The 14,667-nt window shown below is 33.0% G+C and overlaps 2 protein-coding genes across 3 annotated transcripts; one reads left to right on the top strand and one right to left on the bottom strand.

Moving 5' to 3' along the window:
* The first annotated feature begins 1,044 nt into the window (after positions 1-1,044).
* NDC1 (NAD(P)H dehydrogenase C1) lies at positions 1,045-6,640 on the top strand. The gene is made up of 11 exons (XM_079034368.1): positions 1,045-1,262; positions 1,518-1,714; positions 1,856-1,951; positions 2,098-2,164; positions 2,269-2,455; positions 2,721-2,814; positions 3,955-4,167; positions 4,703-5,092; positions 5,920-5,996; positions 6,139-6,242; positions 6,336-6,640. Exons 1-11 carry the CDS (start codon positions 1,199-1,201, stop codon positions 6,473-6,475), a joined length of 1,629 nt encoding a protein of 542 aa, XP_078890494.1. The 5' UTR covers positions 1,045-1,198; the 3' UTR covers positions 6,476-6,640.
* A 3,343-nt stretch (positions 6,641-9,983) lies between these two features.
* LOC145096957 (uncharacterized) lies at positions 9,984-14,396 on the bottom strand. Of its 2 annotated transcripts, XM_079034355.1 has the most exons (3): positions 14,226-14,396; positions 10,418-14,115; positions 9,984-10,287 (listed from the first exon to the last, which is right to left on the bottom strand). In XM_079034355.1, exons 2-3 carry the CDS (start codon positions 13,431-13,433, stop codon positions 9,989-9,991), a joined length of 3,315 nt encoding a protein of 1,104 aa, XP_078890481.1. In that variant the 5' UTR covers positions 13,434-14,115; positions 14,226-14,396; the 3' UTR covers positions 9,984-9,988. The 2 variants fall into 2 exon arrangements, with proteins under 2 accessions (XP_078890481.1, XP_078890472.1); XM_079034346.1 differs by having other exon boundaries at positions 10,418-14,396.
* Positions 14,397-14,667: the final 271 nt, after the last annotated feature.

Here is a 14,667-nt window from a genome sequence, read left to right as displayed (position 1 = left end):
GACATTTATAACTAAAACTTAATCTAGGGCCAACATATATAAAAGATAAATATAATGAAATTAATAAAAAGGATATGAATTTGTAGGTTCTTGTTGGTGGACTTCAACGAGAATGGGTGCCAAAAAAGCGTAAATGGGGGCCAATTATATAATTTAATAAAAAATTATAGTTTTTACTAAAATGTTAGATGCGAGTTAATTTAAGTGGGTCCATACACCCTACTTATGATACACTAAGAGGTTGTGTCTGACCAATTCGGATACAAACAGTTTGTCGCCACACTTAGTAATCTATGATTCAGTCATATAATATAGTCTATATGATATGGACAATTAAATTAGGTCTTGATTCGATCAGATTAGATTAACAATTATCAAACAACCTTAATAAGACTCAACAAACAACTATCAAACAACTCTTATATGTGCCCCTACTCATATCACTCACTGCAATGTCCCTTAATTTTGAGGTTCTCGGGGATAAGCTGTGAAGTTGTTAATATGCATAATGCATAGTCAGTCTCAAGCCACATCTAAGTTAACACTTGTCGAGATTTTGAACTCATAACCTCCCTTAGGGAGTTTATCATTATCCTTCTCTACCACTACATGGGAAGGCCTTACATAATCGGTACAACATCGTTGCTTTGCCATTTTATAAAGAATCTTCAACATTGAATATTTCAGGTTAAATATTTTTGCCCAATATTTTTGCCCGGAGATGAAAATCAAGAAACATGTTGTGGGAGGATGTTTAACATCTTGTACTTCACACAATGAAATAAAGAATAGTGATCTTTGGCACCCCTATATTTCTTTTAGGTGTAAATTGTGAACTTTTGAGAAGAATTTTTTAAATTTCCACTCCAATCATGTCCTTAGATTTATTTTGATTTTATTTCTAGAAAATTTTGATCTTTTTAGGGATTGGAAAGCTTCAAAGATCACATAACTACCCTTGGAATATCAATAAGTGAGTTTGTCACATGAAAAGTTATATATTAATTTTTTTTTTTTAAAGTTATTTAACCACGTACCATATACCATTCGTGTTGTGGCTTTCAAGTTTCTAACTTCCAATTGTGAGCGTAACAAGCACCAGAACTCAACGTGGAAGTGAAACCACCACATCTACGCCCAAATCCACCTTCTTCTTCTTCTTCTTCTTCTTCTTCTCGGTCTCATCTCTCCAACGTTAATGGCACATCTTAGTGCGGCTGCCGCCTCCCTATCTGCTTCAGCAGCCATCCCTCCTTTTAACCGTAAGTTTTCCATCTTGCACTTTACAAAAATCCTATAAACTTCTTTACGAATCTCCGATTTTCGAAGTATGTTCCAGATTTCACTTGTAGTTAACGAGTTCTTACGGAATTCACCATCAATTTTGAAAATTCAAATTAGGTTTAACATAAATCAAATACGTAATCGTCAAGAGCAACTTACAAATTGAAATGCGAATCACCAAAAGATAAATTCTTTTACTGAAACTGACAAATTCTGTATTACGTGTATTTCAGGTACAATTGTTCAATTGGGGAAACTGTTCCATGGTTCATCTTTGCTTAAATTCCATTCTAATTCGTTATTTTTCTCGAGTACACCAAGGAGTAGACAATTACGCCTTGTTAGCTCTGCAATTGAGGGGAGAAATTTAGGGAGCAATGAAGTTTCTCAAGAGGAAGCTATGACGCCTTATTCATGGCCTGATAAAAAGGTTTATCTAATTGTCTTTCTTCTTCTTCTTATATCTTAGATGCATCATTATCCATACATCAATTAATCATTTTGACTAAAGTCAAGGAAATAGGGCTTATTATCATTACCAAAACTGACATTTGATTCTTTTTTGTTACAGAGGCCAAGGGTGTGCATACTAGGTGGAGGATTTGGAGGTCTATATACTGCTTTAAGATTGGATTCACTAACATGGCCAGATGACAAGAAACCTCAGGTAATCATAATGAATCACATCATATATAAATTAAATAATTGCTACTCATAAGGAGCTTAAAAAAGTTTTAATCTCTTATATTATCATGGGAATGGTTTTATGAATCAATGTAATGACACCTTTACCCTTCATGAAAATGCAAACAGGTGATACTTGTTGATCAATCTGAGCGTTTTGTCTTTAAGCCCATGTTATATGAGCTTCTAACAGGAGGTACATATTACACAACTACACACTTCATTTTTATGGTTTTAAATTTTAATTCTTGTCCTTGATTATTGTATACTAATTGGTTTATAAATTTTTTTGAAGTGTAGAAGTAGATGCATGGGAAATTGCTCCAAGGTTTTCAGATTTGCTTGTGAATACTGCTGTTCAATTTTTAAAAGATAGGGTGAAAATACTGAGTCCATGTGATCATTTGGGAATGAATGGGCCTACTACTGTATCTGGTAGTGGAGGAAGTGTTCAACTTGAAAGTGGTCTTGTTATTGAATATGATTGGTATGAATTTTGTATTTTTTTAATTGAGATATTTACTTTAGTTCCTAATAAGTTAATTTTGGGACCCACATTCAGTAATTAAAGTGTGAGTATGAAAGAACAGGTTGTACTGTGTTTGATCTGCATTAGACTCGGACTCATATTGAGACTGAAACTGATGTCAATGGGACATTGATTAGCTCTCGATCTATTGTTTATGTAAATTACGAAAATACCCTCCTCATTCTCTCATTCTAACTCTATGATTTTGTATTTGGGCAGCCAGGTTGGTACTTTCTTTAGGAGCTGAACCTAAATTTGATGTCATACCAGGTGCTGTTGAGTTTGCATTTCCATTTTCGACCCTGAATGATGCTTGTGTAAGTTTCTCAACTTATCACATTAGATTCTGTTTCTTTTTTACTTAATGGACTCAACATATCAGTTGTATAAGCTATATATGATATGAGTGTTTTTTTTTTGACTTAATATAGATCAAACAACTTAGTGGATAAAGTAAGGGAAACGAGGCTTTCCCCATTAAGGTTGTGTTTTGCAAGCCAAAAAGTAGCTTATAAGCTAGCTTTTTAAAAAGCTACGTAGACTAGCTTTTCATTAGCTTTTTTTAAAAATTTCCAAATATACCCCTTAGTTAATCATAGAAAACATATTCTTTTAAATGCCCTTTTATGACATTTTATATCTTCCCAGCTACCTTATCAACTAGTTTTACCAAACGTTATTTTTTTATCACTTAGCTTTTCAACTATCAGCTAGCTTTTCAGCTCTCGGCTGGCTTTTCATATAATAACTAGCTTTTCAGCTCTTAGCTAGCTTTTCAGCTCTTAGCTAGCTTTTCAGCTCTTAGCTAGCTTTTCAGCTATCAGCTAGTTTTTCATATAACATCTAGCTTTTCAGCTATCAACTACTTTTTATATAACAACTAACTTTTAATCTCTCAGCTAGGTTTTTATATAGCAGCTAGCTTTTTATATAACATCTAGCTTTTTATATATCAACTACTTTTTATATAACAACTAGTTTTTCATCTCTCAACTATCTTTTTTATCACAGCTAGCTTTTTATATATCAGCTAGCTTTTCAGCTATCAACTAGCTTTTCATATAACAACTAGCTTTTCAGCTCTCAACTTGCTTTTTATATAATAGCTAGCTTTTCAGCTATCAGCTAGTTTTTCATATAACAGCTAGCTTTTCAGCTATCGACTACTTTTTATATAACAACTAACTTTTCATCTCTCAGCTAGGTTTTTATATAGCAGCTAGCTTTTCATATTACAACTAGCTTTTTAGCTATCAGCTACTTTTTATATAAGAGGTAGCTTTTCAGTTTTCATCTCTCAGCTAACTTTTTATATAACATCTAGCTTTTTAGCTGGTAGGCCAAACATAGCCTAAGTCGTAACTTCTAACAAATGAGTTAAATGGAAGAAATAGCAATGTACTTTCATTGATATGTCTATTATATTTATAATATCCTACTTTCATATCTTGATGCAGAAAGTAAATGAGAAATTAACAAAACTAGAGCGTGAGAATTTTGGTAAGAAAAATCCGATACGTGTGGTGGTGGTTGGACTTGGTTACTCTGGTGTTGAACTGGCGGCAACAATATCAGAAAGACTAGAGGGTAAAGGAGTTGTGCAAGCAATCGGTGTTGACTCATCAATTTTACCAAATGCTCCTTCTGGAAATAAGGAAGCTGCTTTGAAAGTAAGAGACTCTATCTTCATAATCAACTCAAATTGGCTACTAAATACATTACCCTTGTGACTTTTTTCATGAACTTTAAGCACTAATAGACAAATGTTCTATAAGAAATTCGACAGTTTGACAAAAAACTATGTGGAAATTTTGAAATTGACTACAAACTTTGCCTATTTGTTATTCCAAATGCTTATCAATTGGAGTATAGAGCTAAATTTTTTGATCAAGTTGGTAAAGTTATACGGTTTAATGCAAGAAATAGCAATATACGTTCATTGATTTGTTTATTATGATATCCTGCTTTCTTTTATTCCTATTTGTTAGGGCAATGAGATTTTCCCTATTAAGTCCTTTTACAAATTTACTCTAGTTTATTTGTTTTACCTTCTATTTTCACATTTGTGCCTTTATTTTTCAAATATCTTTTAAACATCATTTATCACTTAATGAGGAAAAACAAAAACAAAAAGTTATGTCTATCTTGAGTAATTTCTGTATGAACATTAAACGAGAGATTAAATGACCATTTTACCCTTCACAGGTTCTCAACACGAGGAAAGTAGAACTTCTACTTGGTTATTTTGTCCGGCGTATAGGAAAATCCGGTGATTTCGGAAGCTCTATTGAAAAGTCAGAAGTCGAAGAAAAAGTCAATGATTCTGAAAAATTAATCGTTGAGGTGCAGGCTAATGAAAAGGGTGCAAAAAGTCAACTTTTAGAAGCTGATTTGGTTCTATGGACTGTTGGGAATAAACCTTTACTTCCTGAATTGGAACCAAATGGATGGCCTTTTGAGCTTCCTGTTACTGGTAGAGGACAAGCAGAAACAGACGAAACCCTTCAAGTGAAAGGGCATCCGCGTATTTTTGCTGTTGGTGATTCTTCTGCTTTGAGAGACTCAAAGGGAAAAGTGCTTCCAGCTACTGCACAGGTACTTATAGATAACAAATTGGTATTTGTGTTGGAGTTTTGCATAGTTATAAAGTCCTGCTTGTAATTGTTGCGTAAGAGTAGATATGACAGAAAAGATTGTACTGCATTTGGACTGGGACTGAGACTGATCACTCATGCCAATGGCACAAAAAAATTGCAATATTTTTTCTAATCTAGAAAGGTGGGGTTGTCGGAATAATGTCAATAAGACAAAAATTGCATTTTTTTTGTCCTATCCAAAAAGGTGGGACAGGGACAGGGACAGTCTGCATTTTTTGTCCCATCTAAAAAGGTGGAACAGGGACAGTCTGCATTTTTTGTCCCATCTAAAAAGGTGGGACAGGGACAGGGACAGGTGTCAACATGATAAAAAGTACTTTTTTTTGTCCCATCCAAGAAGGTGGGACGGGGACAGAGACAGGTGTCAACATGATAAAAACTGCATTTTTTGTCCCATCCAAGAAGGTGGGACAGGGACAGAGACAGTCTGCATTTTTTGTCCCATCTAAAAAGGTGTGATATGGACAGGTGTCAACATGATAAAAACTACATTTTTTATCATGTTGACACCTGTCCATAAAAATTGCAAATTTTTGTCTCGTGGGACGAGATAAAAACTGCATTTTCTCTCTCTTCCCAAAAGGTGGGACATGGACAGATGTCAACAGGATAAAACTTGTAATTTTTTGTCCCATCAAAAAAGGTGACTGAGTATGTGAAAAGACATGAATGCCCTCTTCGTCTCATCATAAAAAAATAGCCTTAAAAAACTACGACATATGTTGTTTTACTGATTATTTAATACGCCATGTAATTTGTTTTCAGGTTGCATTTCAGCAGGCTGATTTTGCTGGTTGGAACATTTGGGCTGCTATCAACAACCGTCCTCTTTTGCCATTTAGGTTCAATACCAAAATTTAAATACTACTTCCTTTTCCCAATTTATCATAATTTGAAAAAAATAAAAAAAAGTTTTATATTATTTATGAAATATCTAAAATATAAAGTTAAAATAACTTACTCTTACACTTGTATTGTATACAGATTTCAGAATTTGGGTGAGATGATGGTCTTAGGGAGAAACGATGCAGCAATTACACCGAGTTTCATCGAGGGTATAACATTGGAGGGTCCTATTGGTCATACTGGTAATTAATTAATTAATTAATCAGTCTTCACTTTTTGTGATATTACCGTTTTGCCCTTGAACCTCACATGTTGATTCATGATAAAATTTGCAGCTAGGAAACTAGCCTACTTGATCAGGTTACCTACTGATGAACATCGCGTTAAAGTTGGAATCAGTTGGTTGGCAAAATCTGCTGTTGACTCCATTGCAACTGTGCAAAGTAATATCACCAAAGTCCTTTCGGGTTCTTAAAACTCTTGATATTTTCTGTAAATATATTTATATAAACTTATTTTATACATCCATTAAGTTATGTTATACGTCTGTTTCATTTGTGCTTTCTAGTTCATGAGAAAATAAGAAGACTTTTGTTGCACTTTTTTTATGAATAGTAGTTTTGAAATTGAATTTATATCATGCAATATATTGCAATAGACATACGTATAACATCATGTTTAGCATGCATTAGATATAGATTGAATGTCAATGAGAAAAAATTGTGATTATTATTATTTTTTATAAGTTTGATCTTAATAGAAATGAATGCTAGAAATGCTCTAGCACAAGTCCATGAAAATTGAAAATTTCAGGAAGTACATTTCGTAAAATAAAATTGACATTGTGCTTTATACAATTGTACTATTGGGTAGAGATTAATAACTTTGTCATTCAAATACATAAACATTGATGAAGAATGAAACATTTTTGTTGTTATTACATAAACAAAAATGAGTGAGTTTTTTTTTTTTTTTTTTTTTTTTTTTTTTTTTTTTTTTTTTTAACATTAACATTGAGGGAGTTAGTAGGAACGAAATCAAGTGGATCTCTAAAAGAGTGAACATTTTGGAATATTTTTTGTGATTTTAGTGTCACCTGCCATTTCGTGTAATTAGAATAAATAGAGTACTAGTGAGGATTTAAACTATGATATGGTGGTGATCATTTGAAAGAAGACCACTTAGATGTTATATTTTTACCCTTTTTTAGATATGTTATAAGTTGGCAGTCAAGGTTACAATTCTTTCATTGTTTACAACTGAAGCAGAGTACATGTCAATTACCAAAGGCATACATTAATACATATGGTTACATGGTCTAATTCAAAGTATTTGGTTGAAGGTGGAGAAGCATGTCTTATTTTGTGATAGTCGGAGTGCTTTGTGTCTTGCAAAGAATATGGTCTATCATGAGAAGAAAACTTATTGATGTAAAGCTAAATTTCAACATGGATTTGAAAAAGAAAGGTTTTCTATCCAAGATATAGATACCAAGGAGAACCTGATATGTTAGCAAAACCAAAGTGATTGCCCATGAAAAAATTCAAGATTTTCTTGGACTTAGTATATGTTCATAGGAGTTAAGTATGTATTAGGCAAAATGGTAAGAGGGAGCGAGAAGTTCTTCGTTTCTAGAGTTTGGAGCATACTCAACTCAAGGTGGATTATGTTAAATTTGATTTGAGAATTAATGACAAGAATGGATATCAATCAATTCGAGCAAAGTAAAGAAACTCGACATTGAATATCAAAGATATAAGTGTTTGGAATAGTTTGGATTTACGTAAAGAAACCCGATTCTAGTTATGGTTTATGTTTATACTTTTGCATATATATAACGACGGAGAGTCAAGGTTTCAATTGTACTATTCTATTGTTTTCAATTTTGTGAGTAAGAATACTCTCTCTTGTCTTGTGGACATAGGTCAACCGAACCATATTAAATATTATGTCTTTGTTTGTCTGATTTTCTCGTTAATTCCTAACAAATAGAGCTAATAAAATTTTGAGAACACAAATATGTCTATCAAACATTCTTATGATTCCATCCATATATCACTAAATCAGATAGATCATGAAATTCTAAAATCACAAACATGTATATCATTGATTTTGTCTGCAAATAGAAACATGTTTGAAAACAATCAACATAAACATACCAAAAGAGTGGAAAGGGTAGCATCATCGTAGAGTCCTTCGAGTGCAAGGGTCGAAGTTTTGAGCCCTTTGAGTCTTCGACTAAGGGACAAACATAGTGTTTGAAATTTTTTGAATATAGATTGGGTTGAAGCATAGGTCAAAGACAAAATATAATATATATTATTAGTATTTTAATAATATTTATTTTATTAACACTTGATCCAGTTTGGGTTTTTTTTGGCTTTGTTTGTTGTTGAAAACCACATAGAACTGTCGAATTTTTGTTTTTTGCAAAATCAAAAACTGGACCGTCAACTTTTGTCTCAGTTTTAGCTTATTGTGGTTTTTTTGCCATTTTTAACCGGTTTGGTTTTTGTTCAACACTACTCGGGTGAACTTTTAAAGGATAGAGGTGGTTGAAGTCATCCAATTCCAAAATCAAACTCCCAAAAATAGTTTGAAAACTGCCTCATAGGTTATATGTCTATAGGCAAAATTCTTGTTTGGGAGATGTGTGTATGGCATTGTCTGGTTCCTATTAGTTAGTTTTTACAAGTATAACAATCTTCATTGACTTAATTGTTTATCTACTACAAACATACATAAAGTTTCTTAACAAGAAGGCATTTAATGAATGCATATCGAGATAATGCATATAGGAACCTTAGAAAAGTAAAAAATATTGATTATATATATATATATATATATATATATATATATATATATATATGGCTAGGTTATAATGTGGATGAACAATTAGTATGCGAACGTGTGCACAGTGCTATTCTATAAGAACTATTAAGAGAATAGGTTATTTAGTAATGTGAAAACGTTTAACCTTACATAACTATTGTCATTTTCATGGATTCTCACTAATTCTTATTCATTTTTGTTCTCACACGTCGTTTTTCACTTATTTTTATTGTTACAGAATACGACTCAAAAAACATTATGAGAGAATGACAATAGTAAAAGAAAAATATATAATAACCTTATAGACGATTTAATTAGGGAGAATGAGTGATAATGACAATAGTTATGTAAGATTGAACGTATTCAAATAATCAAACAACATATTTTCTTTATCATTCTCACAGAATATCATTGTCCACACGTCCGCACAACAGATGTTAATCCACATTTGAATCTAACTCTCTCTCTCTCTCTCTCTCTCTATATATATATATATATATATATATATATATATATATATATATATATATATATATATATATATATATATAGGAAAATTGAATATATGGTTGTCATATGTAATATTAGGTATAAAACCATAAAAACTGATTTCATTTTGATTAAAAAAACACAAATATCTTTCATTGTTAGCTCTGTCCTACTACTTTTGAACTCATATTATTTTTGATTTCCTGATTCATCTCTAACATTTATGAATTTGAATGTGTTTTTTTTATTAGACCATTAGTAAGCTTCATATCTTCCTTGGACACCTTCCTTATATATAATTACATGGTTTTTATGGGTTATGGAAGAGGTTTATTTTGTTTTTAAAGGAACACTTTCAATTTTTCACTATAGTTTTCTATAATAAGATTCAATATGGAAACCTTCGGGTAGTTGGTAAAAATATTCTTTTGCACAGTTTTTGGTGCAAAATTAAACTTAGAAAACTCTATAAAAATATATACAAAGCATAGGATAAGCTCTAATAAAGGATGTAAGAAAGATAGTAGAAAGATTTGATTGTATTTTGTTAAAACTATGTATTTTTTTCTGGTTATATATATATATATATATATATATATATATATATATATATATATATATATATATATATATATATATATATATATTTCAAACAAGAGATATAAATTCAAAGTTGATCCTTCATTAACATATTTGAAACTCTATGCATTGTTGGTCTTTCATGTGGATTGGATTTCAAACATACTCTTGAGAGACTTAGTACCGACTTAAGTTGTTTCTTAACTTGTGATGAGGGAGGTGGTATCCGACTATCTCCCATAATTTCTGGCACTAGATAATCAGCAGACAATGTTGGTAAAGATGTTATGAGTTCTCCTGGATGCTTTCCCATGATCACTTCTAGTGCAACAACTCCAAAGCTATACACATCACATTTCTCAGTTGCGATCATCGTATAAGCAAGCTCTACATCAAAAGCAACATAAGATTAAAAAAATGTATTAACCCCACAAGATAACACGCACACAAGATTACACACATACATATTTCTGTATATAATTTATAAGATGTAAAAAAAATCACAAAGTTAAGTTACCTGGCGCAATATAACCATAGGTGCCTGCAATTGCGGTCCAATTTGATGAGTCTAGCTTTAAAAGCTTGGACGTGCCAAAATCAGAAATATGTGCCTCATAATCAGAATCAAGAAGGATGTTGGCTATGGAAATGTCTCTATGAATTATAGGAGGTGAGCAATTATGATGCATATAAGCCAAACCATTAGCTACAGCCTTTACAATATTGACCCTTTTCGACCAATCCAATTCTTTTACTAAAACATCGCTTCTTAAGATTGATCCAAGGCTCCCCTTTTCAAGGTATTCATAAATCAAAAATGAGTGGTGGGCATGGAAGCAATATCCATAGAGTTTCACGATGTTTCGATGCCTTATGTTCGTCAATGCTCGTACCTCATTAAGGAAACCATTGCGATCAACATTCTCAGGTGAGGAGTGAAGTTTCTTGACAGCTACCACATTGTTAGGTTTTAGCTCGACTTTGTACACAATACCGTATCCTCCGGTCCCAATACAATATGCTTCATTAAAATTATTTGTTCCCATCAAGATATCATCATACACTACTCTTCCACCCAAACTTTTTATGAAGAAGTAATCACCACTTTCTTCATCCAATCCTTTCTGTGGAACTTTTTTCTTTTGTTGTTGATAAGCAATGAGGCGACACATGAAGAAACCAAGTAAAGCTGCTCCAAGAAGAGGGAGCATAACTACAAGAATGACCCTATGATGAAATGGATGATTTTTCTTCATTATAATTTGACTTGCACAAAGTTTCAGCCTTGTAACATTTCCACACAAACCTGGATTGCCTTGTAATAGTTGTATGGACGCATTTACAAAGACAGCATAGCGGGGAACTAGACCTGACAGCTCATTATACGCCAGGTTGATATCAATCCCACGTGGCAAATTTGCGAATGCATTAGGAATTGAACCAGATAGTCTATTGTGAGAAAGATCTAGTTTCTCCAAATTTTGTAGACTTTGAACTTCAGATGGTATCTGTTCCATGAGCAAATTGTGAGATAAATCAAGTTCTGTAAGTTGCTTTAATTTACCTATCTCAGATGGAATTTTCTCACTGAGCTTGTTATTACTAAGATTCAAGTAGTGGATTTGAGCCCATTGACCAATACTTTTTGGTATGGACCCATTCAATCTATTCCTTGAGAGATCGAGTACTTCAAGGAGTTCATAGAACCCAAGCTCCAGAGGTATGGTACCTGAAAGTTGGTTATCAGACAAGTATAAATACAACATACTTTTCATCTTCCCAAACTCCTTTGGAATCTCACCAACCAAATGATTCGAAGACAGATCAAGCCTTTGTAGTTGGGTTAAATTTCCAAACTCCTGAGGAATGGAACCACTAAGTTGATTGTGGCTCACCTTAAGATCAATAAGACACTTCAAATTCACAAGTTCAACAGGAATAGCACCAGAGAGCTGATTTTGCTGCAAATAAAGGTGATTTATCGATGTCATATCACCCAACGAAGATGGAATAGAACCACTAAGTTGATTGCGGCTCACTACAAGATCAATGAGAGACTTCAAATTCTCAAGTTCCATAGGAATAGGACCAGAAAAATTATTATCTTTGAGGTACAACCACTGTAGGTTGCTGAGGTTTCCTAAGGATGAAGGAATAAAACCACTAAGTTGATTCTCACTCACCTCAAGATCAGAGAGAGACTTCAAATTCCCAAGTTCAATAGGAATAGGACCAGATAGTCTATTCTCATAGAGGTACAAAAGTTGTAGGTTGCTTAGATTTCCTAGTGATGAAGGAATAGAACCACTAAGTTGGTTGTAGTTAACCACAAGATGCATGAGGTTCTTCAAATTTCCAAGTTCAATAGGAATGAGCCCAGCTAATTTATTCTCATAGAGATACAAATATTGTAAGTTGCTCAGGTTTGCTAGTGATGAAGGAATAGAACCACTAAGTTGATTGTGGCTCAACTCAAGAATAGTGAGAGACTTCAAATTTCCAAGTTCAATAGGAATGAGACCACTTAATTTATTCTTATAGAGGCGCATATACTGTAGGTTGCTCAGGTTTGCTAGTGATGAAGGAATAGAACCACTAAGTTGATTGTTGCTCACCTCAAGTTCAATGAGAGACTTCAAATTCCCAAGTTCAATAGGAATGAGACCAGATAATTTATTCTCATCGAGATACAAATATTGTAAGTTGCTCAGGTTTGCTAGTGATGGAGGAATAGAACCATTAAGGAAATTGGTGTTTGCCGAAAGAATAATGAGAGACTTCAAATTCCCAAATTCAGTAGGAATGAGACCAGATAATTTATTGTCATAGAGGTATAAAAACCGTAGGTTGCTTAGGTTTGCTAGCGATGATGGAATAGAACCACTGAGTTGATTTTCACTCATTGCAAGTTTAGTGAGAGATTTCAAATTCCCAAGTTCAATAGGAATGGAACCAAAGAGTTGATTCTGGTGCAACGTAAGAACATTCAAAGATGTCAAACTACCCAATGACGAAGGAATTGAGCCAGATAGATTGTTTGAGGAGAGGCTTAGGAGTTCAAGTGAGACCATGTTTCCTATCTCAGGTGGGATTACTCCAGAAAACTTGTTCTTTTTTAAATCAAGATAGACAAGTTTGGACAGAATTCGGATTTCAGTTGGGATGGGGCCAACAAAATTGTTTACACTGAGATCAAAATGTGTAAGATTGTGTAGCAAAGAGAATGAAAATTGGTGAAGAGTACCATTTAATCCAGATGAACTGAGGTTCAACTTTTGAATGTTCCCATCAGCATTGCAAACCACTCCAACCCAAGAAGTGCATGGAACCGAAGCACTGGGATTCATAGGGAGTGGAAGCCATGAAGACACGGAGGAGTTGTTTGGGATTTGAAGGCTTGCTTTCCATTTTAGAAGAGCATGAGCTTCCTCCAAAGAAGCATACACAAAATTTTGTAAGAGGAAGAGCGTAATGATTACTAGAGTTGGAGAGAAAAGTAAGAAATTTGAAGATGCCATTATTTTCTTTGTCATTTTGTTTCTTGAAAAATGGTGATCTGTGCCCGTAATTATAATAGAGGTACTCTTCTTTTTTTTTTTTTTTTTTTTTTTTTTTTTTTTTTTTTTGTTTTCTCTATTTTCTACAAAGAAAATTTGACTTTCATAAGGGGTGTCTTTTATGTTAAGTCAGTGTCATATTTTTCCACAAAGAAATGTATTACACTTTGAATTGTATTGTGTCTTTTATGTTATGTCAGTGTCATATTTTTCCACAAAGAAATGTATTACACTTTGGATTGTATTGTGTCTTTTATGTTAATTGTTAAGTCAGTGTCATATTTTTCCACAACGAAATGTATTACACTTTGAATTTTATTGCTTACCACAATCTAGTAAGAAGAAAAAAAAAATGGAATGTTCACATTGTGTGTATGGGTCAGTAATGATGAGCTGGGAAGGTCCTACAGAAGAATTTAAAGTGAGCGAATGTGGTGCAGTGACTACAAAATTTGTTAATAAAACAAATTAGCTGTTCACATTTGACTTCTTTCACTAGTTGAAAATCTTGAAGCAGAGAACAAGTCATGAACATGTCTGAAAGAGTTTCAGAGGAGGTCTGACTAGTAATCTCCACACAGAGAAAAATTCCTCAGCGGATGCTTTAATGGGATTAAGAAATTAGAAAGAGTGCAGGAAAGCGAAGTTCATTATTAACCTGTGCAAGGGATTAAAAAAAAAATCGAATACCACATAAAACAAAACCTTGAAGATGAAGAATACCAAAAAAACTGCAATATGCAACAAGATATTATGAGCATGTCTGACCTGGTATCCAACAGGTGCAAGTGCTACCGCATCATCTGAAACACTGTTATGCTCTGGTGGAGCAGGAAGATCTTCAATAACCGAGTTTTTTTTGCAAAAATAGGATTGTTACTGGTTTGGCTTTGTAAAAATAGGGTCTTTTAGGATCCATTTGCAAATATAGGGCCGTGGCCCCACTCAATCACCGATATTTACTTTTATCATTTCAAAAATTTACATTTGAGGCCCTTAAACTATCATAACGGATTTATACTCTTTGTTAGTATCTTTTATTTATATTTTATATTTATTATTATTTACTAATTTATTTATAAACTTATTTCTTTAAAATGTATACTTTATTATTTATTTTATTATAAAATTTTATTAGTATCTTCAATTCAATATTGATTCTTCGTATTATTATAAAAGTATAAATTATAAACAAGTAGATATATATTAT

The sequence above is a fragment of the Lactuca serriola genome, chromosome 1, assembly GCF_051521515.1.
Source record: "Lactuca serriola cultivar US96UC23 chromosome 1, Lser_US96UC23_V15, whole genome shotgun sequence".
In the NCBI taxonomy this organism is placed as follows: domain Eukaryota; kingdom Viridiplantae; phylum Streptophyta; class Magnoliopsida; order Asterales; family Asteraceae; genus Lactuca; species Lactuca serriola.
Note: the sequence above shows the minus strand (reverse complement) of the source record. Positions and strands in the feature narration are given on the sequence as shown.